Here is a 21,565-nt window from a genome sequence, read left to right on the forward strand (position 1 = left end):
CTGGTGAAAAAAGGCTGGAGTTATGCCAGAGGTTTCCCTTTGTTTAAGTCTCTATTACATTCCCATTTGCTTACATAAAGTGCTTATTGAAAAAAAGTCTCTGGTCCTGATTTGTATACTCAGAGAACTTAAAGGTACAATAAAGTTTCTTAGTATGACAATCATCATAGTAAAGGAGAAAACTTGAAGAAAGGAAAATATGTACCATAAAGCAGCGACTTTGGAGGGTATGCAAAATAGCTCATTATCATGTTGTTCATTGAGTAGGTGTTTGGGACGTTCATCATTTTATGGTAAACTGCTGACGTCATTAGAAATGTACCCACAAGACAGCTGTATAACAAGAGCTTTCGTTACAAGAGGACACACTTAGACTAGCACCTTCTCTAAACACTTTCAAATCCCATCTCAAAGCCCATCTCTACTCCTTAGCTTTTAACTCAGTTTAACCCCCCCCCCCCCCCCCCCTCACCACCTCACCCTAGATTTTAGATGCTCAACTTCTTTACTCTGTTTATCTATCTTTATTGCTTTGTTTTTATGGGGTTTTTTTTCTATACTTTATTTTACTATTAATATTTACTTACATATTATTCTCACTGTATCTACTCTACCATCATTTTGCATTGCTATTTTGGTTTCATTGTTATTATTATTACTTACTAATCTTTACTATGTTTCTTTAAAGTTATTTTATAATTATTTTACTTTATTTTTATTTTATTTTACAGCACTTTGGTCAACTGTGGTTGTTTTTTAAATGTGCTATATAAATAAATTGACATTGACATTGACATTGACACTTGAATTCAAAACCTTATACACACTGTGTAGAAAGCACTACAAAAATAAACAGAGCTAATGCTTTGTAGGAGTCTGGCCACAAAAGAGTTGTCTTGTGTATTGTGTATTGCACTGGCCATACATTTTTGCGTTATCATACAGCACAGCCATTTAAATAAAGGACAACTCCCTTGCTTTACATTTATATTCAATAATTTAGCTGACACTTATATCCAAAAGGACTTACATCAGTGACTGAGACTATTTAAAAAAAAAAAAACTTTAAAAGGAACACACCTTTTTTTGAAATCAGCTTATTTGTCATCTACATCAGATAAGAGGATAACTACCCTTATGCCATCCTCTGTGCTTGTAATAACCCAGTTTGACATAGTCAATAATTCACTGGAAGTGGGTGACTTCAGTTAGCATGTAGCTCCCTTATTATTAATTAATTGAATATTGATAATTATTTATTTATTTAAGAATCACATTCACAATTATACAAAATATGGAGGGGGGGGCATTGTCTGGGGTGCTGTTTTTTGTTGTTTATTGGCTTCTGGATATGGCCAAGGATGGACTGGCACTAAGAAGAAAAAAACTCAACATGATGATGACAAAAATTACTGTATCATCATCATTGTTGATTATTGATCATTATTGCCCTACAGAACAATGTAGCACCAATGCAATGCAATATTCCCCAAGCCTTATGCAACATCAGAAGGCTACACAAACACACCACCTCAACTGCCATCTTCTGGCCACCACCTGAGATGGTGAGCTCAGAATTGACTCAACTTGACAACCGCCCAGAGAATTATTGGCCATGGAAAGCCTAATTTCAGAGCATCACGCATGACCTCAACCTGACGCCCCAAGAGGAGCTTGACCTACTCATCAAATGACTCGGCCCAGAGTTGTCCACGCTGGCCAAGCAAATCATGTCAGTCCATGTAACAAGTCAAGCAAAGCAGTCAAGCTAACATGGTAGCACCTGAAGGACTGCAACTGATGCCCCAGAGTCATGGAGCACATTGTACTGAAGAGACTTGAGGATTTTCATAAATAAGGGTCCTGCTCACCTGAGAGAGACAGGAAACCTGCTACAAGAGCTGGAAAACCTATAAGCACTGCCCTGGAATATGCTAAATGGAGGGGTCTCATTTGGCATGCGTATCTCAAGGTGTTGAAAAACTTCCATCCAAAGCTTGGGAAAGATGAGTCAACACAAGACAAAGTGGCCTCTCCACCTTTCTGACCCTTGTTGTGCCATTTCTCCATTTAGCTGATCAAATAGCGTGAAACCACATTACATAGAGCAGTTAAGTTCTATAGCAAGTGGTCTGTCCTTGTTTCTGCCTCACATCCTCCTGTCTTCTGGTCGGTCAACTGAGGCGACCAAAAGTGTAACAGAGCAAAACAGACAGCAAAAGAATGACCCTGTCCTGATGTTACTTCTAAATGCATCGAGGTATGTCATAACTGCCCATTAGATTAGGTTAGGTCAATCTTTGTTGTTATTGTGCAGAGTACAAGTAGACAATAAAATGCCGTTTGCGTATAAGCAGAAGTGCAAAAAAAGCAGAACATTGCAATGTAATATACAAAGTATAGACACAGCATTCACAGGACAGGACTTATTGAAGAAGTGTGCCTTGATAGAGCTCATCAGCCGGCTGAATGTCTACAAGACAATCATAGGCTATTCCCTAATGGCAGAACTTCATTCTTCTCAACCAGATCAAAAGGCCGATGGGCTCTTGTCCTCTTCAATCTTTACCTGATTCAGTGTTACTCCAGACATTCAAATAATTTCCATGCTGACTCAAGTTGTCAAGGAGATTGTGTTTAAAAAAAAAAAAAAAAAATTCCCAGAAATGCAGATGACAAAAAGGCACCCATCTAAATCTATCTTCTTGGATGTGATAAATGAAGAAGTGAATTTTGTTGTTGACAACCACTGGGTGGCGCCATTGCCATTCCGTTCACCTAGGAATGCTGCGAATCCTGCAGTTAAAAGGACTCTCTGGAGGCATGGGACAGCATCTCTTGTAGACCTCGAAGTATCTGTTGTGCCCTTGGAACTTGTAATATAATTGACATGTAAGTTGCTTTGGATAAAATAATCTGCTAAATAAATACAATGTAAATAGTTATTCCAGTTAACCCATCGGAAGGCTTGATATTGTGTGCTGGAAATAAGCATGTTTGTTTGCCCGGGATGCCAAAAGCTGATATTCAATGCGGAAGATGTCCGCTCCCACCCACAAGAGAAATGGAGGAGAATGAGGAGGTGGTGAAGCCTTTGCAACGCCAAGGTGTGTGACGTGGATTGTTTACTTTGCATAACTTGGAGATGCAGTCAATGGCTGCCAATCACCCCTATAGACTCCTCCAAAACTTTATTTGAAAACAAAATGTCAACAGACCTGCTAATGATGGTAACACAGCTTGTAACATCAGATTATTCTACTGTATGTGCTTGAAAGAAATAGTAAAATTATTTGTTTTTTCAGTTTACTGCAATCAGATAGCACACATTTTGCTTGCATGTTTGTACTGCAAAAAAAAACATTAACAATAGCTGGAAATACATTCTTGGCCGATATATTTGTCTGTAATGTGACTCAAAACAATTCCCTGTGTCGCAGGCATTCCAGGGGAGGATGAGAAGCCTGCCAACAATCAGAAAATTCCTCCAACCTGGAAGTCAGAAAAAGCCCCAACCAGATGCTATTTATCTGAAAAAGTCTTGTTGGAAGTCCTCAAACTTGGAGAATACTCAGAGCGACATTGAACAAATGTCACTGTACAGAGTCAGTACCAATATCCATACAAGGTTAATTGGGTTGCCTTGTTTATCTACACTTTTCTGCGTTAAAGGTGGAATAAAGTAATAGTAACACCAGCAAGCAGCAACACTCAACGGTCACTTCAGATGACTGAACCCTGAAGAAGAGCCAGCACACACAAATAGAGTGTGAGATGCAAACAAGCAATGTCTCTTGACGCACAGCGTCTTCATCCGAGTCAAATTGTTAATAACACCACACTAGATGGAGTAAGTCATTCCTTTACGAGGTCACACTGATCCTTGACACAGTTCAGATGTTAAGTACTTTAGACTTTGATCTTAGAGAGAAACTGGGAGGCTACGTTTCACCCTGTCTGACCTGTGATCAATGTTTACCAAACAATTTATTTAAGTTAAAAACAAGTCAATCCTATAGTGTTAAAAAATAAAGCACTTTTTCAAAGGAAATACAATCACATAGTAAAAAATAGCGATAGCTTTATTTGGAATGCAAAATGTCAGTGTGAATACAAAGATGCTGATGGAATGTAGCGGCATGGTATTGATAATGTCATGGAGCATGTCCTGTTGCTTGTATTGCTGGTAAAGACTTTTGAATACTGCAGTTCAATCAGCTTATACCAGAGTGTTGATTAGAAGCCGTAGTACCATCAAGAAACTGAAATGAAGGAGGAGTCACATCTTTAGGATTAGGTTACTCTTAAGAAGGCCCCAAAATTGCAATTGCAATATCAGTAAAAAAAAAAAAAAAAAAATGCAATGAGATATTTCCCCCCAAATCCTTCGTCCCTATTTCAGGCCATGTCTGTATGCCATCTCGGAGCCAAAGAGAACACAGACTAGAAACAGCATGTTCTATACGAACACCTTTACAGCCTTGTTGTCTAAGTAAAATTACATAGATAAAAACAGCTTGCTAGATGGTAATTTGTGCATCTTATCCAGATCGAACTAAGAACGGATAATCCAACATTGATTCATTATTCAATATCAACCATTATTTGAAAGGATGACTTTCTCACCTCATTCCAGCCATGAAACCAGCCGGCATTAACTTCCCAGACTTCTTGAATCTAATTCCCATCACCAGTGTAAGAACACTTGCAGCAACTGAAATGACAAGGAATTGGAGAAAGATTACATATCATGCCCATATATTTATTTAGCTTACACATGGAAATATGCAATGTAGAATTACTTACGCAATGAAACTGTGACATCACTTGGCTCCATTGATATTTTGAAGGCACCATAGGCTGAGATACAGCCAAAAAACAGTCCAGCTATCAATGACATCACACTACCTAAGGACAAAGACAAAACAAATCTGTATGAAGAAGGTGGCATAACGGGTTATCAAATGTCAGAAGTGGAGAAGCTTTCAGCTTTTATGGATGGGCTATAAGTTACATGTCATATGCTTTATGTGCTGTCATGTGTCACATGTTGTATCATATATATCTGGTGCTGTGCTGTGGAATGATGTGTTGAAACAATTACCCTCCTAGGGACATTAAATACTCTCTCTTTTTCTGCTACTTGTCAGTGCACAACGCCATGAGGTCATTTACCTTTCCTCTTGTACCCCATGAGGCCTCCCATGATGATAGCGGCAGCATAACCAAATCCAAGCCAGTCGATAGCCATTTTGATGACAGACTAAAGCGAAACAAAACACAGCTCAGATCACTGTTAGGGTGGAGACATTATCAAATTCTTACAAGCTCATGAAAGCAAAAAAGAAAAACCTAGAAACCTTATACTAACTTCTATCGCCTCACAACACTGAAACTGAGCCTTCAACATATCACTGCAGCTGCAGCTGCATGCGTTCAAGGTGTGCACAAGAATAAAATCAGACACAGGCCTAGCAGCCTTAACTATACAAACAACATCCTGTGTCAGTGGATAACATAGGTAGTATAAACCATTGACTGTAGATTCTAATACGTCTAGCACTATGATTTAAAAGAAGTAGTCTTTGGGCCAGGTTGCCCCTTGGCCTAGATAACAGGAGACTGGACTTTAGGCTAGCCTACACATAACCTTAGGCTACACCAAGGGACTTGCTGTCGTCGTGAAATAACGTATTTTTTCCCTCATCACCAATAGCTTACATTTGAACACCGAATCTGTTAGGTTTCTTACAAAATGCCGCTTACTGGAGTGTCCGGCAGCTGACAACAATTTGCTTACAACAAGCAAACAATCGACTGAAACTGATCGACTGCGCTTGCTTCTGACAGTTCTGTCACGTCTTCCACGTCCAGGAAGTAAACATTGGCTTCTACGGCGGCCGCTCATAGGCCGTACGCAGCCTTGAGCGCCCCCTGTTGCTGTGTCATTTACCTACAAATTCCAAATACACAGGTCGAGCTCAAAGCAAACCAGCTAACTGAAATAAAACCATATGCCAGTCTCTGGTATGGTGAAGGGTATAGTGTTGATATGGGGTTATTTTAATTCCAAAGGCCAAGGTGAGTTTATCAGGGTGCATAGTGTGCTGGATCCATGAAATAACTGGCCTTTAAAAATAAAAATCTGCCTGGCTCTATGGAAAACATTTATTTATTTACAATACATTATTCATTCACAAATAAAACTGATGACCCTAAAGGTTGAATCTTTCCAAAAGATGATTTTATAGTCAACTTTAGCATGTGTTCCAATACTTTTGGAGGGCACTGTATAGGCTATGTTTGTAGGCTACATTGTATTTGTTAGAATGGTTTGTATTTTAAGGTGTGTGTGCATATATATAATCATTATTTCCTTTTCTTCACCTTCTTGTGAAAAACTAATGATTCGTCATGTGACCTGTGGTGATGTTCTGGTAATTCACAAGTCTGATGAAGAGCTTGAAGCACGAAACGTTACTGGTTGATATTGGTGATATATCAAGTTCAAGAGAGGAGAGATATGGTGTGCAGTGAGGTCAGGGCCAGGGTAGATGGTGTGCATTCATCCAAATTTATTTGTATTTTCTTGTTTTTAAGAGACCCATTTCCACAAGAAGAAGGCGGAGGGGGGTATGAAATGTTTCATCACTTTAATGACTTTGCCTACCAATATGTATGAGTGGAGTTTGTTTGTTGTTTACCAGCAATTACAAAGATAGTCAAAATGGGTTTTAAAGTTTCCTATATTTGTATTAGAGTATGACCTACAGTAGTAAGCCTGGGCGATCATCTTTTAAGAACTATCTAGTGTCTTTGATATTTACATCACTCCCGGGTTACAATCACCCACTCAGCCTTTTGCTCTGAGTGTGTGGCTGTTTATGTAGCATCAGATTAAACTCCACTGAGGCATTATAGAAAGGGCATTTAGTGATGTCTTATCAATTCAAATGAGTTTCCACTATACATTCCTGACTTCCTCTTTTACAGTTTTACAATTGTTGTTAATAAGGATAGTCAAAAGTGTTGCATCAATGCAGTTACTCCCTATTGAACAATTTACTGTAAGACATCATAACTGTAGAACAACTACAATACTAAAAGGCGATGGCTAAAAAAATGTGTTGTATCAAACTCAACTTGACACACCTATATACTATCAATAAATACTACAAAATATCAATGACTAAATTGTGTTGATCCTGAGACCAAATGTGTCAGTGAAATTGGATCATTAGGGAAAACCACTATCCTGGCCAATGGATTAAAGAAAAAAACAATAACAACAAAAAAACTGTCCATGCTTCCAATGGCCAAAACCAAAATTAATAGTTGGGGGAATTAATTAGGTTTAAAACGTAAAATGTAGGTTGCCCATGAAAGGAATATCTTATCTCTAAGATGAATAATATGGACAAGATGGAAGAGTCACAAGATGTAAAAGTGGAAGTTGTTTTAATGGTGATGTGTGAGCACACAGATCGTATGAAGAAAAATGTAAGAGCTGCTTAAATTACATGGCAGGGCACTTGGATGGAAAGACAAATGTATATAAACACATTGCACACAATACAATACATATATGAAAATAATTTAGGGACAAATTTGTTGTGGGAAAATGTGCATAAAAGAACACAAAGACAGTATGAAAAGTTCCATCATTATCGTCACCCCTTTAGAAAATGGGCCTACCTGCATGGCCTCTCAGACACAATCTGGGAAAAAGAATCCAGTCAATATGCTAAAAAAAAATTAACCATTCCCCAACACCTGCAGTAGGAATCTGGATATTTTTCAGTATATAGTTTTTTTTAATTTGAATCTTTATCATGTTGGAAGCCAAACTGGCATTTTGGCCGGGTTACACGATACAAAGCCGATACCCCCACCCCGCCCCCCCACACACACCAGACAATATTGACATGCAAATAATATTTAAAAAATCAGAGCCGCATTTACGCCACAAGCATCAAGTGCAAAACAGGGTCCTTGCCCCCCCACCCCCCCTCTGGACAGACTCCATTTATTCCTGGACTAAACTGCATTCTGAAATCTTCGTCACAAAGGTCCAGACCAGTCAATGTGATCTACCGTAGGCATGCTCATCATATCTGGTAAACATATACGAGTCTCTGCAGTTAAACATGTAGAGATGGAGAGGTAGTTCTTTTTCGATGTAAAAATTTCAATTTCAAGTGGAAAATATAGCACAGTTCCACTCTGTCTGATACTGTTTCATGTTAAACACTGGATAAAGATGAAGTACTGCAAAATTGTAATGTGATGTATGAACAATTTGCAAATATCAAAAGGTCCACAAAGCTGACGATTGATGTAAACGATACAAATACATTCTAATAACGTATAATTCTGAGATGACTACACAAAATGTAATTATGATAGGCCTAAACACAAAAAAGAAACATGGTAGGGATATTTTACACAAATTGACTTAATTCCACAAGTCCACTACATTACATGAAGTATGAATAGGGGCACCTTCTCTTTTAATAGTTGTTTCTCAACACTTTGACATTTTTTAGGGAGCCACTACCAGTGCATGTTTCTGAAATACAGATAAGCCCATCATAATTAGCCTGATTTGGCCAATTAATCATCCCATAATTGGCAGATTCATTCCTCCACTCTCCATCTCAAACTGGTATGTGGTCAAAGGACTAACACATAATGGCTGCCGTGCACCACCCAGATGGGTGCTACACATTGGTGGTGGTTAGTGAGGTTCCCGCTTCACGGTAGAGCGCGAATGTCTACATAAATTCAATGTATTGTTGTTGTTGCTGATTGCGCAATGCAAATTATATAAATACACTCGAACACTACAGCAGCTGCATAAACTGATTAAACACATAAGCATAGGACTTGGTGTGAGAAGTAACTGGTTTCTGACTCCGCTTAACACTCATACAGAGCTATCTTGTAATGCATGAAAAAGCAGCTTGGGACAAAGACGCTTTGCACATTATGTTGTACATATAATTATCTATTTAGACCTACACTCTCCCAAAACTTGACAAAATGAAAAGAGTCCACATTTTCGCAAATCATAGCAAATGATATGACTCTGTAATTCAGTTACTGCCCTGTAGGGGGACTCAGTGAGATAACTTCCACAGGTTAGGACCCTGCCCCTGTATGTGGACAAGGACAGTCCCCCTAAAAGCCCAAGGCACACACCTATGCGACTGAGTGGCACTTCAACAGAGTTGCTGCTTAATGGAACAGCTATTTTTGTCACTTGCCACGACCAGCAACGTTGCTGACGACAAACACACATACACCTGCTGCCAAGCCGCCTTCACTTCTGCATGCATTTGTGGCTATACAGACATACTGTATATGTGGAAGGAACTGGTCAACGACCAACCCAAAATAAAGGAAAAGAAAGTCAAGCGGCTGTTTAAAATACCTGCAGCTGTAATTAACTGTAACATATTGTGCATCAGAGCAGCGTTATATGCCATAGAACAGAACGGAGACTACTTAACTGGTATCCCCTTTGGCCTTCCTCACTGGTGGCATGAAATAGAATACTAAAGGCAGCACACATCAAAACCGCATAAAGCTCAACAGGAACTAAATTAATTCATATTCTCTATATAGCATCTTTTTTTCCTTTTCACTCTTTTCTTTTCTTTTTTTTTTTTTTTTAAAGTGGATGTATTGCTTTTCCCCCACATTTGGCAAGAAGTCAAAAACAGTACAAATACTCGAAACCAGAAAGAAAGCCATTTCCCTCGCCATGCCAAGTTGTTCTGAAATATACTGACACTGATGGTGAAATGGCCCACATCATTTCTCGCTTAACATTAAAGCGCACAGATTTAATGAACCTTGGCATCTAAGTTAAAGTATTTATTATGTAAGAAATAAGTATACAATTTTATTTGTGCGTAGAGGGCATGTGTATTAAAAGTTTTGCAATTGAGAAACTAGTATGCAGACTACCCATGATTCTCACATCCAAGCTTAAGCAGCGCACGCATACACACAGACACGCACACACATGCACACACACACACGCACCATCCAAAACAGCTGATTCTGACATTCAAAGACAGCATAAATGCAAGACCAAATCAAATCCATAGAAACAAGAACATTCTAAGATCCGTCTCTTTTCTTCAGTGCATTCTCCTCCTTTTTTTCTCCTATATACAATCTAAACTATGAATGGGTGGAAGTGAGAATGGCCGCTACACATATTTTTCTAAGAGATGAATTGATACGACTGAAGGGCTATGGCAGATGGGAATAGAACACCAGGGACAAAACACTGTACCTTCTTTTCTCCTAAAAACAATAAGAGGTTTGGGGTACATCTCTGTGAACAGGATGATTGTAGCTCCAAAAAATTGAACCGTTCTTTTTTTTTTTTTTTTTTTTGGAAAAAAATTGTACCCCTACACCATAGGAGGGAAATCTAGAGCATGGCCTGTCCATACCGATATGAGAGAAGAGTTATGGCAGTCGACTCCTTTCGCTCATGGCCTAAGGTGTACCCATATCCACCCTATGAGAGTCCCGTAGATCCAGGTTTTGAAGTACAGCTTTCGGCCCGTTGGGGTCATAAGCATGGACAAGGTCAAGCCACTGAGAATGACCAGCGAGGGCAATGTTTTTGTGAGGCTTAGCGGCGAACTCCGAGCCTCTCCAGGGAACGTACACCTCACAGCAGGCTCCTCCGATTCATAGAAAGTGCTCAGCAGTCTAGAGACACAAAGAGACCTGGGTCACGTTCAAGTTCAAGCAGAAAAGATGCTGCACTGACAGTAGCTCTCCCCTATCCCCCCTCCCCATTTACCTTCAAAGAGCAAGTGTCATGGGAGAACGTAGGCATAGTTAACAGGTTTGTACATAATAATTCACAATCAGGAAAGAAATATAGCACAGAGTCATGGAGAGCACAAAGACACTGAAGCATACAGAGAAGGAAATAACCCAAAATAAAAAATGATGGAAAAAAAAAAGAAACGTAAAAATCTTAACTGATCTACCATGAGGCGGTGACACAGGCGCCATAAAGTGAAGCATAGAAAAGGGCACATTTGTTTCACATCGTGGATATTTAATCTCGTGGGGAATTACTTACTTGTCTTTGAGTTCAAATCTCTCGTGCAGCCACCTGCGGAAAAACATAGGCTCCGAAGGAACCTCCTTTATGTCCACGCGGTCAAAGTAGATGTGGACCCTTGGGCACTCCTTACAGAGGAATTCTGACATGTGGAGAAGACAAGCACGAATAAGATAACATTTCATCTGAAATACGATCACAGGCATCACCTGTTCTCATTAACCATTTGTATGTGCATACTGTACATGTAAAATGCATGTAAACAATCAGATGAATGGCATAGGATGATTGTTTAAATAAATATGTGTTCATTACCATTCTGTTTCAAAATGAAGACAGTGTTTCTTTGTAAACATAAACATATTTCTGACTTCAGTTTTTTCCGATAATTGACCATCATTGACCCATCTTTAAGGTGGCCATCACAGAGAAAATAATGAAACAGCAGCGGTAAAGCGTAACGCAATGCTCAGATCATAATAAATTCCATCTTGTTCCTATAGTTACACAAACACTTGCATTGCGCTTTGAAAGTTGAATCAAGTTCAACACTCAGCTTGTTCAATGCTAGCGTTATGCGGCTGCTCCAACTGTTCGCTGTCTAACCATTGTGACTGCTGCTTGCCGCTGGTCAGTGTGATCCCCGTCTAATTGTTTAGATTACATTGTAATACAATACAATGAGGGAAAAAAAATAAACATTGTTGCCATTACCGCCAATACCATTCCACATTTAGAGAAAACAAGACAATACTGTATATTCTAAAAATACAACAAACAAATACTCTTGTGTGAACAACGATCAAATAATATCTCCATCTGGAGTATAATAAATGCCTTGAGGGGTAAAAAGGACCCCTAATTAATAAAACAGAGCCTTGATAAATCAGACTTGTCGAATCGGAGCCCCGCACTATCTCTCTAATCCAGAGGGAAGTAATCATTGGAGCCCATTAGAGCTCGCTGCAGCACCAAGGCCATTTGTTTAGTAGCGTGTTATCATGTCGAAACAACAAGATCTTAATCAAAATGGCCTCATGAGAAACGGCTTTGTCCCAACCGAGGTTTCGACCACGTCACTTGATCCTCCCGGGGTACGCACAATCAGACCATGCTGGTCAGCCTCCACTGGGACGGGTTTGCTTAGATACTGGTTGAGCCAAGATGGGTCACAGAACCATACCTTACTGTAGTGACATGATATTCAGATGTCCACAAATAAGTTGACATGTCCCATTATTTTGAGCAGAGCCTCTACAGTGCAGTGCAAGTCTTGGAGATCATACAGTAAAATAGGGAGTACTGCATAAAAAAACTGTATGGACTAATCCTGAGGTAAAATAAATGGTATAATCAATATGATGCACTTCCACGGGGGGTCTCCAGGCTGATGTGGCCTTTCAATAACCTTAATGTATCTGCATGGTCTCAGGACATTTCTGTGGGTAGGTGTGTAGCCGAGAACCACAAGGAATGCACAATTAATTTCAGCCATGCCGTTACAAAAATAAAACGATTTTTATCTACACATTTTTTTTTATCTACAATCGCTTTCCGAGGTCAGCCAGGGATAGGATACTGTACAACTGTAGGACATTAAAACCTACGTTAACAGCTGGCAGCATCACACATAGAACACTAAGAATGCCTGCCTAAGCCTACGAAGCAGACTCTGGACCACAGGCCTGGCCCTGATCCGGGCCTGAGCTGCCCAGCCACAAACTGCCGTCTGGGGAGTCAGGACAGTCACGCCATGAGCATGTGGATAAAAGGAAGCTGCAGACAGATTACTGGAAAGCCACACGGTGCACATCCGTTTCACCATTAGTGTTTATTCCTGTCCAAAACAGGATGTTTTTTGCAGCGCTGCATTGCACGAGCCGTCAGGGGTAAATATTTTCAGGAGTTGCCTTTGGAAGTATGACGGCGTTCGAATACCAACACGTCAGGACAACTTGTTTACAGGAAGGCACAGGAAATTCTCATACATACACAAACTCATTTTCATTATAATGAAATGAGTAAGCCACCAAAGAGCTCATAAAAAAAATGCAATATACATTTACTTGCTGCTCTATTTCGTGCATATTGCAATTGGTAGAGCTGCAAAGACCAAGCAGAGACGGTCAGGGGGGAGGGGAAACACTGCTCTTAACAGGTGATAAGATCTGAGTGCTGGTCATCAGATAGCCATGTCAGATTGTCTGATGCCTTGTCAGAGAGCCAGATATTACAAGTCACCATATCCTCAGAGTGTAAGCACAACCCCTCACATCAGCCATGATGTTTATGCTATAATCAAATTGTTGTGCAACACAACAGGATTTAATATCCTGATTGGCTGCATCCCAAAATCTATCAAGACTAGAGCTTGACTGCCAAGTGAGCCCCTACATTTCCATACAAAGGGAGGAACCAATGACCTCCAACGCAAACACTGATGATATTATTATTATTATCATTAACAACAATAACAATAACAACAACAAGATTAGGTGCAATAGTTTTTTGAAGGGCAATAACCACTATCACAATGATCCCTGCCAAACTAATGTTGGATGGCTAATTACTAAGGGATAACATGCATAAATTAAAAGAAAGAGAGGTAATATCGCAGGAAGGTAATAACAGTCAAGCATCACAATGCATACAATATGTTAGTTCCATATTAGTCAATTGGCCTAGCCAATGGGGCCTAGTTTGGCATCAAACATAGCCTATTCTGCAGCTGCATTTGTGGGTCATTTTAAACTCGGCGATAAATTAAGGCAAACGAGGCGTGGATTTTGGCTATAGGTGCGGCAACATTCTTCTCTGACAGGGGACAATTGCATGCACCAATCATAAACCATCACAGCCCAGGTCTGCTCTTATCTTTCATTTATCTATTAGGCTAAAAGCATCAAGCTACCATGCCTATATACAGTATATCTGTAATAGCAAGGAAGCTGGTGCGAAGCCATATTATGGACCATCTTGGATATCATCAAATTCAACATACAGCTCCAGAAAAAAACAGTTGTGCAGTATTTATTTTTTATTTGCAAAAACCTGTGCTGCGGCACTAAAATCTTAATATCATTCTTTCCAATCATCACACCATATGTATTCTGGCACTTGGCAGGTTGTTCCCCCATTGTCAGAATAGAAATGAAAATAGGCCAGATTGTCATTCGTGTTTGGGCAGCAGTGACAGGCGACATTTCTTGGAGGAGCGCAGCGTCCGAGGCGTAACATAAGCCTTTATGTGAGCATTCAAGTAAGAGGGAGCAGACCCAGTCATCTCTTTGTGAGCAAGCAGTAGTGACTCGAATGGCACAGTGGCTATGCTGTTCTGTTCTGCGTCTCCTGTGTCTGTGTAGACCACCACCAAAACGGTAGTCAGAATGGCAAACTCCATAGACTGCCGCGTTGAAATATTAATGTAATTTGCTTGGCCAAGTATCGAGAAATAGACAGACTAAATTCCCCAAAACCTAGTTATTGTAACCAGAAAATAAGATTGAGGTTATTTGCGAGGTGTCTGCCTACCAGTTTATGTTATGTTAGCAAACTTCTTACAACTGCCCACCAAGTACTGCTTGCTGGCAAAGTGCTGATTTCACTTTCACTGACCCTGTACAATCAGATAACCCCGTGGTGAACAACAGAGGAAGCACTATAGTTCAAATCTTGCAAAAGGGCTCATGAGAAATGGCTTTGTCCCAACCGAGGTTTCGACCACGTCACTTGATCCTCCCGGGGTACGCACAATCAGACCATGTTGGTCAGCCTTCACTGGGACGGGTTTGCTTAGATACTGGTTGAGCCAAGATGGGTCACACAGAACCATACCATACTGTATTGACATGATATTCAGATGTCCACAAATAAGTTGACATAAACATGTCCCATTATTTTCAGCAGAGCAATTAAAAGACAAAAAAGTTCAAGGTGCTTTGGAAGTTCAGCTAGATATTTGAAGGTGCTCTTTGTGGTCAGGAATTCAAATTAATGTAGAAAAGAGTGAAATCCAAGGCACTCTTCTTCAAAAATGTTTAAATGGCTATTTCATGATAGAACGTTTAGAAAAACGTCCACTAATTAACTTTGGCTTGGTCAATTGGTGCACACACCTTATTCTTTCACCGTGAGACATACCTTTTTTGCCTTTCATGCACAGCAGTCTCTGCCAGATGTGTTCACCCTCAATCTATGGCCTAATAATGCTGGTCTAAATGCTTAAGACTTTTATTAGATTCAACACAAGCATTTGAGTTTAAGTCTGGTGTCATGTGGAAACATAAATGCTTGTGATTCAAAGCTGATTCAATGCTTACGACCAGAGTCTAGGCCAGGCTCATAAAATGTACCATATATTTCATCTATTATAAAAAGTTGAAGGTTTACCTGGCATTGTTGGGGCAGATTGCCTAGGCCCTCCTGGTGCAGTGGTTCCTTCATACGCTACAGTGACATCATATACAGCGTCTAGGTGATCTTTCATTGCCTCAATGGCAATGTGCGAAGCTCTCATCCGAGGTGTCAAAACGTGTTGCAATACAGCCAATCCTGTGTTAAAGTTAAAGAAACCATAATTAACTCCTGCAGGTCATACATTACCATATAACATGTAACCTATTCATGGGAATACTGACTACGTGACTCAAACACAAATATTGTGTAGTCTTTAAAATAATTTGTTTGTTGTCTGATTTCAAAATTACCTTGGTCTGTCTCAGTGCAGCCAGTACCATTTGTAAAATACAGTGTGCCATCCCCGGCTTCAATAATTACTTAATCTTTGATGACAATCAGCACCAACCACTAACATAATATTCTACATTACACAGGAGTGATTAATTGATGGCCTGTTTTACAGTGCATTAACTCCTCATTTAATCTCTGCTTGAAATCAGTCCAGCATCCAGGGGCTTTTACGTCAAGAGAGCCAGGGCATTTCCAGATGCCTGTCAAATGCCCTGCCTTAACTAAAAGCAGACAAGTCTATCTGTCATATGCAATACCCCAGGGAGCAAGACTGATTTACTCGGGTACAAATTACTAAACCCAGTCAGTGGGAACAACAGTTCAGCCAGTCCAGCCTGACCGCTTTTCGAAAAAAGAACGAGGGTTAGGTGAGGTAGAAATGACACTGACAGTTTTCAAACTGTTTTGAAAGCCCTAATACTCATAGCCCGTATACAGTAATGAGGTCGCCACCTTTCCAATGCATGCCCCCCCCCCCCCCATCATGTAAAGTGAGACTGCAGATTGATGATAATGACCATAAACCCAGCTCAGAGTTGATCATTTAATGAACATCTTAGAATAATAACATCACATGATCATCAGGCACAAAAGAGATGCCTGGAGCGGCAGTTATTATTTTCATCTCTAAGCAGCTTATACCAAAGTCCTTATTGGCAACTCTCGCCACTCTGCAGCCATCTTGGCAATGCCCCTAGGCTGCTATCTCAGGCAAACAAGATCAGACTCCTATCTAAATGAATGGGGCGAGACTCATAACTACACAAACAGTGGTCAGACAGACGTCATGTGCATAGTTGGAAACACTGCTTAAACCCGACATAACAGCATAACTGATGTTTCAATATTTGCCAAAATAAGGCTAACATAGACTATTTTGTGGGTTCATCTGCTTACTGCACATGTGCCAAATTTCACTGTGTGGCCATAGCAACAGTGGTAGAAAACAGAATCAGAAGTGAAACATCAGTTAACTTTATGGCTTTTCCAACAACCAAGATGACCTCTTTATAACAGAGCAGGACTTCCAGTAACTATAGATCTGCCATATTTGACAATGCAAACTCAATTGGGTCAATGTTTCAGACAGTATGTAAACGCTCATTGAAACAGATCTGCGTTCTGTTCCAAGGACTAACTGACTGACTTGTCAGGGCTAGCTGTGGAGCATCATGCATCACTCCTTCCCACTTCCTCTGCTAAAAGCCCCGGCTTACAGGAAGTACTGCAGCCACACCATAGACCTAAAAGCCACACGAAGGTGCTGCTGATTTGAATTACACATGGGCCTGTTTTAGCGTAGCTTTAAACACAGAACACAGTTCTAAAATGTGTTAATTAACAGTTGCAGGACATAACAATCAATGATATTAAAATACCACTTGTACTAATACTGCTGCTGCTATAATAATAACTGTGGCTATTGACAACAAGCACTGTGTGATTTGGTTCATGCCGCTGTTTTGTGTGTACTTTGATTATGAACATAGAAGCTGAGCAAAGCGTGCCTCTGTGTGCTTTAGTGCAAGGCGTATTATGAAGCTGTACTTAGTATCCAGTGTATATTCCTTCCTCTTTAGGAATATATTTAGATATACATCATAAACAGTATGTTGAATAAAGTCTAGTCAATGTATTTCTAATATTTATTTTGTGAAAGTTTCCCTTTTTCTGCTGTTGGAAACAACATCAGGATTCCACTCATACTTTTAAGAGTGACTGCTTCTATAATATAAACAGCAAAAAGACACTTATACTGGGGTGACAAGTGTGGCATGGTTTTAATAATGAGTACCTTCTTTAGTGGCGAAGGCCTGACTCTCACTGATCACCTTTCTGTTCTCAGGGTTGTAGCGGGTTCCCTCAGGAAAGATAACCAGGTACATCTGCAAAGCACATAGAACAAGTTCAACAATAGTCAGTATCAGGGTTTCCTTTACATACTTCACAAGTCAGAAACCTTGCCAGTTGAAACCACTTCCTGGTAGAGCGCCACCCTAAATGTAAATGCTGTGACTCAACTCAAACAGTAGTATCATTTGGGCACAACACTGTAATAGCTCCATATCAAAAACAGGATTTTGCATCACAAAAAAAAAGACTCAATGAACAAAAAGGTTGACAAAGGAGAGTAACTTGTGTTTTGGTCTGCAGTCCTACAAACGTTCCAGTGCAAAGTTCTACATAATGTCATATGTCAAAGATATAAAACAATAAACTTACTGGTGTTCCCAAATTTGTCTGAGATAAAAGCTTCCTTGTCATGGCCTTTTCATCGAACTTGGCACTTCTCTTCACATACACTCCTCCATGCTTTGGGGAAATATGAGGGAGAGGACCATTCAGAGAAATGCATCACAGACCTTATGACAAACTGTAACAATTAATTTAGCCTACAATGTACACGTGATGGGTTACCTGAGAAAAATACCATCCGTACAAGGGCAGCCACTTCAGACCATCTTTTAAGACGTATCTTACATGGCCAATTGCATTTTGTCGGATAGCTAGCATATCAGCAATGATCCAATCCGCTGCACACACAAGAGATGGAAAATTATTATTGAGCTAAAAACACAATCTGTCTTTTATTAAACATATGGTGCAAAAGCATGATGAAATATGTACTGGGCTAACAGCTAATCAAGTATTATTAGAGAAGGCACCAAGTGCAACACACCTGTGGTCTGGTGATTGGAAAGGTAGACTACATTCTCTTTTTTCTTTGGTATGTCTCCATAAATGATGATCTGAAACAAAAATGTACATTATTATGTTATTTTCCAGCAGATTAACTGTGGGCCTACAACTACAGTATTTTACTGGCAAAATCCTAACAACAAGAATGCAAAAGTACAGGGTAACAGGGTGTCCTTGCATTTATCTTTATTTTCATGAGCCCGTTCTAAATCCCTTAAGTAGTTTTGCCAAAAACACATTTTGCACAAAAGATAGTGCTATTCACATGTAAGTGACTGTTCCTTCATGGATCAAAACAGGTGAACCCATGATATCAGCTGCTGACTGAATTTAGGCAACACCATGGTTACCATGAACCCCATTTCATGCATACCGTATTTTACTATTCTTTACATGCATTGTATTGTCAAGGCACCCACAAGCCTAATATCTTTTCCACACACAAGCATAGCCAATGGATGGTCATATAAAACATGAAAAGGTACAGGAAAGAAAAGTACTTCTCAAGCCTTTTCCAAATGTCCCATATTTATTTAAGTACCATGTGTTTAGTTTATTAGTGTATGAACTGCATCAAAGATTCCAGAACCATAATTTGGTTCCTTTGACAATCATAATTTCAGAGGGACATCATCACATAAACATGGGCCCACCCATAGAGGATCTGTATCATGTAACAAAGGGAATGGAGCACAGAGTTAACCTACAACACATGATGAATACAGCTCTGGTAGATGATTGCCTAATAGGACACACACCCGCTGATAAATCAACTGCCATGCATTACTTGTTAGCTATACTCCATTTTCTTTCATAGTTCCTGTGATGGTTTTGATACTAAAGGCCTTGCTTAGAGTGGTTTTGGTTTCGCAAAGCCTTTAGTAGTGAACACCATTTGAGGAACTGAGATTATAGGTTAGGCCCAAAACAACGCCGCTCTGTCCAAAGCGGGAAACCCGTTTGTCCAAATAGTTGTGCATGCACTTCTAAGTAAACTTTGCAGAATAATGTCTCTCAAACATGAAACTTGCTTTACAAGTAAGCTTGAATTTCTGACACATTACAACATGACACAAGGAGTGTAAGTGACAGCCAGGCCACGCTTGTTCCAAAAGGCTGACAGATTGAACTTTTTACATGATGCATACATGGGATTTGAGTCTGAAACGTGAATCAGATTTGAATGGTTGACTACTGTGTGTCTTTAAACATTAGCTGAGTTAAAGGTTTCAGAGTGCAAAGTGTGGTGTTTAAAGGCGGGGGAGAAACCACCATCAACTTCTTGCTGGAAGTGCACAAAGTGCTGCACCAAATCCATTACTGAAAGTAATAATGCAATTTATGAGCTGGTGAAATGGCCATGCTTCGACTTTATGAAACACTGCTAACCACAGAACCGGTTTCACTGAAGGCTTTTAACAGCCTGCATGAAGTTAGGGCAGCTCTCCTCTGCCCACACTTCCTTTGTACAGTAAATGTTGGGGCCCCATTTCTACCCATGACCACCCTTTGCAAAGACAGGAACTGGTGTTGAATGAACTTAATTGTGTTCTAACACAATCCACAATCTCATACAACTGAATGGGGAGACATGTCCATTTCTACCATTATGATTAGATTTCAGCATACACACTTACCTCGACCCCCGTGTAGTTCTCGAAGAAGAACAGGACCATACTCTGATAGACCGAATATATGCGGTCGTCCATTGTGTGATACACTTTGGATGGTAGTACGGTGGATAAGAGACGCCAAGCACCCCATGACAGCAAGTATGCCGGGGCAGTGCCCAGCATAACCGCGGCTGGAAACCAGTACCGCAAAGAGTACGTGTGTACAACCAAAGACAGCAGCATGATTTATGGCACAATCGCAATTCTACGACAACCCAAATGGCAACCAGCAAATCTCAGCTTTCAGACCCTGCCTCTTGCCGTATGTTTGTTCCCAGCATCGACCTGGCCCACAACGAGGTGTTAGTACTCGATAGCTCTCAGGCTTCCAAACTTGCAACTAGCTACGCCCAAATCTCGCGATTGATGGACACACTTCACCACGAAGCACGCTTGCTAACGCTGAATCATCAGCCTTATACTTTTAACATAATTTACAGCATAAACTCAGTGCAATCTAGTTAGCTACTAAGCTGACACGTCGACATGAGGGAAAACCTGCACAACAAATGCGCTTGCTAGGTTAACGTTACAGAATGCAGGCTTACTTAACCGCAGTCACGGATTCATGTCAACGTAATTAACGTTAAGTTATTTCAAAAGAGGGTTGACGTCAACTAAAACTAAAGAATGCATAGTACAAGTCTCTAGATCAATATTCCTGAATACAAACAAGTTAACGTTACCTTAGCTTAGATTTTAGCTTTCTAACTTAGCAAAGGTTGCTAGCTGTCGATAGCTTGCTAGCTATCCAAGTTGCCAGTTCAGTGGTTGACAAGCTTTGCATCAAACGGAAGTTCAACTAAAAACTGTCCTAGCAGTCCCCACAAAATCTTCGGTTGTCAATAAACGCTCTCAAAGCGTATCATGTGGCCACACCACGCGTAGTCTTTTTCAGTACCATGATGTACCTAACAGCCAAGTTACATAGTGCTCCACAATATGCGCTGTGCCAAAGTCACACACCTCTTCATGAGGACCGAGGACCAAAACTGACGTTTTCAACGTCCTAACATCGCTGAAGCGGATTGGTGTATACCGTTAAATGTGTTCCTCTCATGGTTGCTAAGGGTTAGCAACACGCCACAGAGGTCCCAGACGCGAAGTGCTGAAAATACAGCGAGATAAAATTCTGTGTCTCGGATATGTGGAGGGTGCGACCAAGGCATGATATTTAGAATGATCTTCTAGGCACAATAATTCTTACGTTACCTTACGACTACTGTGATAATTTGCTGACTAGGCCAGCTAACGTTACCTAGAATGTAGAATGTGTGCGGTTCACAGAACAAGGTCATCTCTAGTTAGCTAACAGCTAGCAAGGTGAGTTAGCTTTCACTGATTG

General features: G+C 40.2%; 3 protein-coding genes across 6 annotated transcripts in view; 1 reads left to right on the top strand and 2 right to left on the bottom strand.

Annotated features, from left to right (window-relative positions):
- gsta.1 (glutathione S-transferase, alpha tandem duplicate 1) overlaps positions 1–862 on the top strand; it is a 3,808-nt gene extending 2,946 nt beyond the window's left edge. The window contains exon 7 of one of the 2 annotated variants that reach the window (XM_062519318.1): positions 1–861. This exon is cut by the window's left edge and continues 345 nt beyond it. The gene's annotated coding sequence lies outside the window, so the exon portion shown is untranslated. The other variant, XM_062519319.1, reaches the window with a different exon arrangement.
- A 3,199-nt stretch (positions 863–4,061) lies between these two features.
- Positions 4,062–5,887, bottom strand: tmem14a (transmembrane protein 14A). 3 transcript variants are annotated; one of them, XM_062519322.1, is made up of 5 exons: positions 5,767–5,887; positions 5,176–5,263; positions 4,807–4,908; positions 4,627–4,714; positions 4,062–4,262 (listed from the first exon to the last, which is right to left on the bottom strand). In XM_062519322.1, the coding sequence occupies exons 2-5, from the start codon at positions 5,249–5,251 to the stop codon at positions 4,220–4,222; spliced, it is 309 nt and encodes a 102-aa protein (XP_062375306.1). In that variant the 5' UTR covers positions 5,252–5,263; positions 5,767–5,887; the 3' UTR covers positions 4,062–4,219. The 3 variants fall into 3 exon arrangements, with proteins under 3 accessions (XP_062375306.1, XP_062375304.1, XP_062375305.1); XM_062519320.1 differs by having other exon boundaries at positions 5,722–5,866; XM_062519321.1 differs by having other exon boundaries at positions 5,753–5,863.
- Positions 5,888–9,649: 3,762 nt separating this feature from the next.
- Positions 9,650–21,371, bottom strand: agpat5 (1-acylglycerol-3-phosphate O-acyltransferase 5 (lysophosphatidic acid acyltransferase, epsilon)). Its single transcript, XM_062518886.1, has 8 exons — positions 20,185–21,371; positions 18,528–18,597; positions 18,266–18,381; positions 18,071–18,160; positions 17,643–17,733; positions 15,488–15,649; positions 11,117–11,240; positions 9,650–10,734 (listed from the first exon to the last, which is right to left on the bottom strand). The coding sequence occupies exons 1-8, from the start codon at positions 20,401–20,403 to the stop codon at positions 10,509–10,511; spliced, it is 1,098 nt and encodes a 365-aa protein (XP_062374870.1). The 5' UTR covers positions 20,404–21,371; the 3' UTR covers positions 9,650–10,508.
- Between the last annotated feature and the right edge of the window lie 194 nt (positions 21,372–21,565).

Source organism: Sardina pilchardus, chromosome 18, assembly GCF_963854185.1.
Source record: "Sardina pilchardus chromosome 18, fSarPil1.1, whole genome shotgun sequence".
Taxonomy (NCBI): domain Eukaryota; kingdom Metazoa; phylum Chordata; class Actinopteri; order Clupeiformes; family Clupeidae; genus Sardina; species Sardina pilchardus.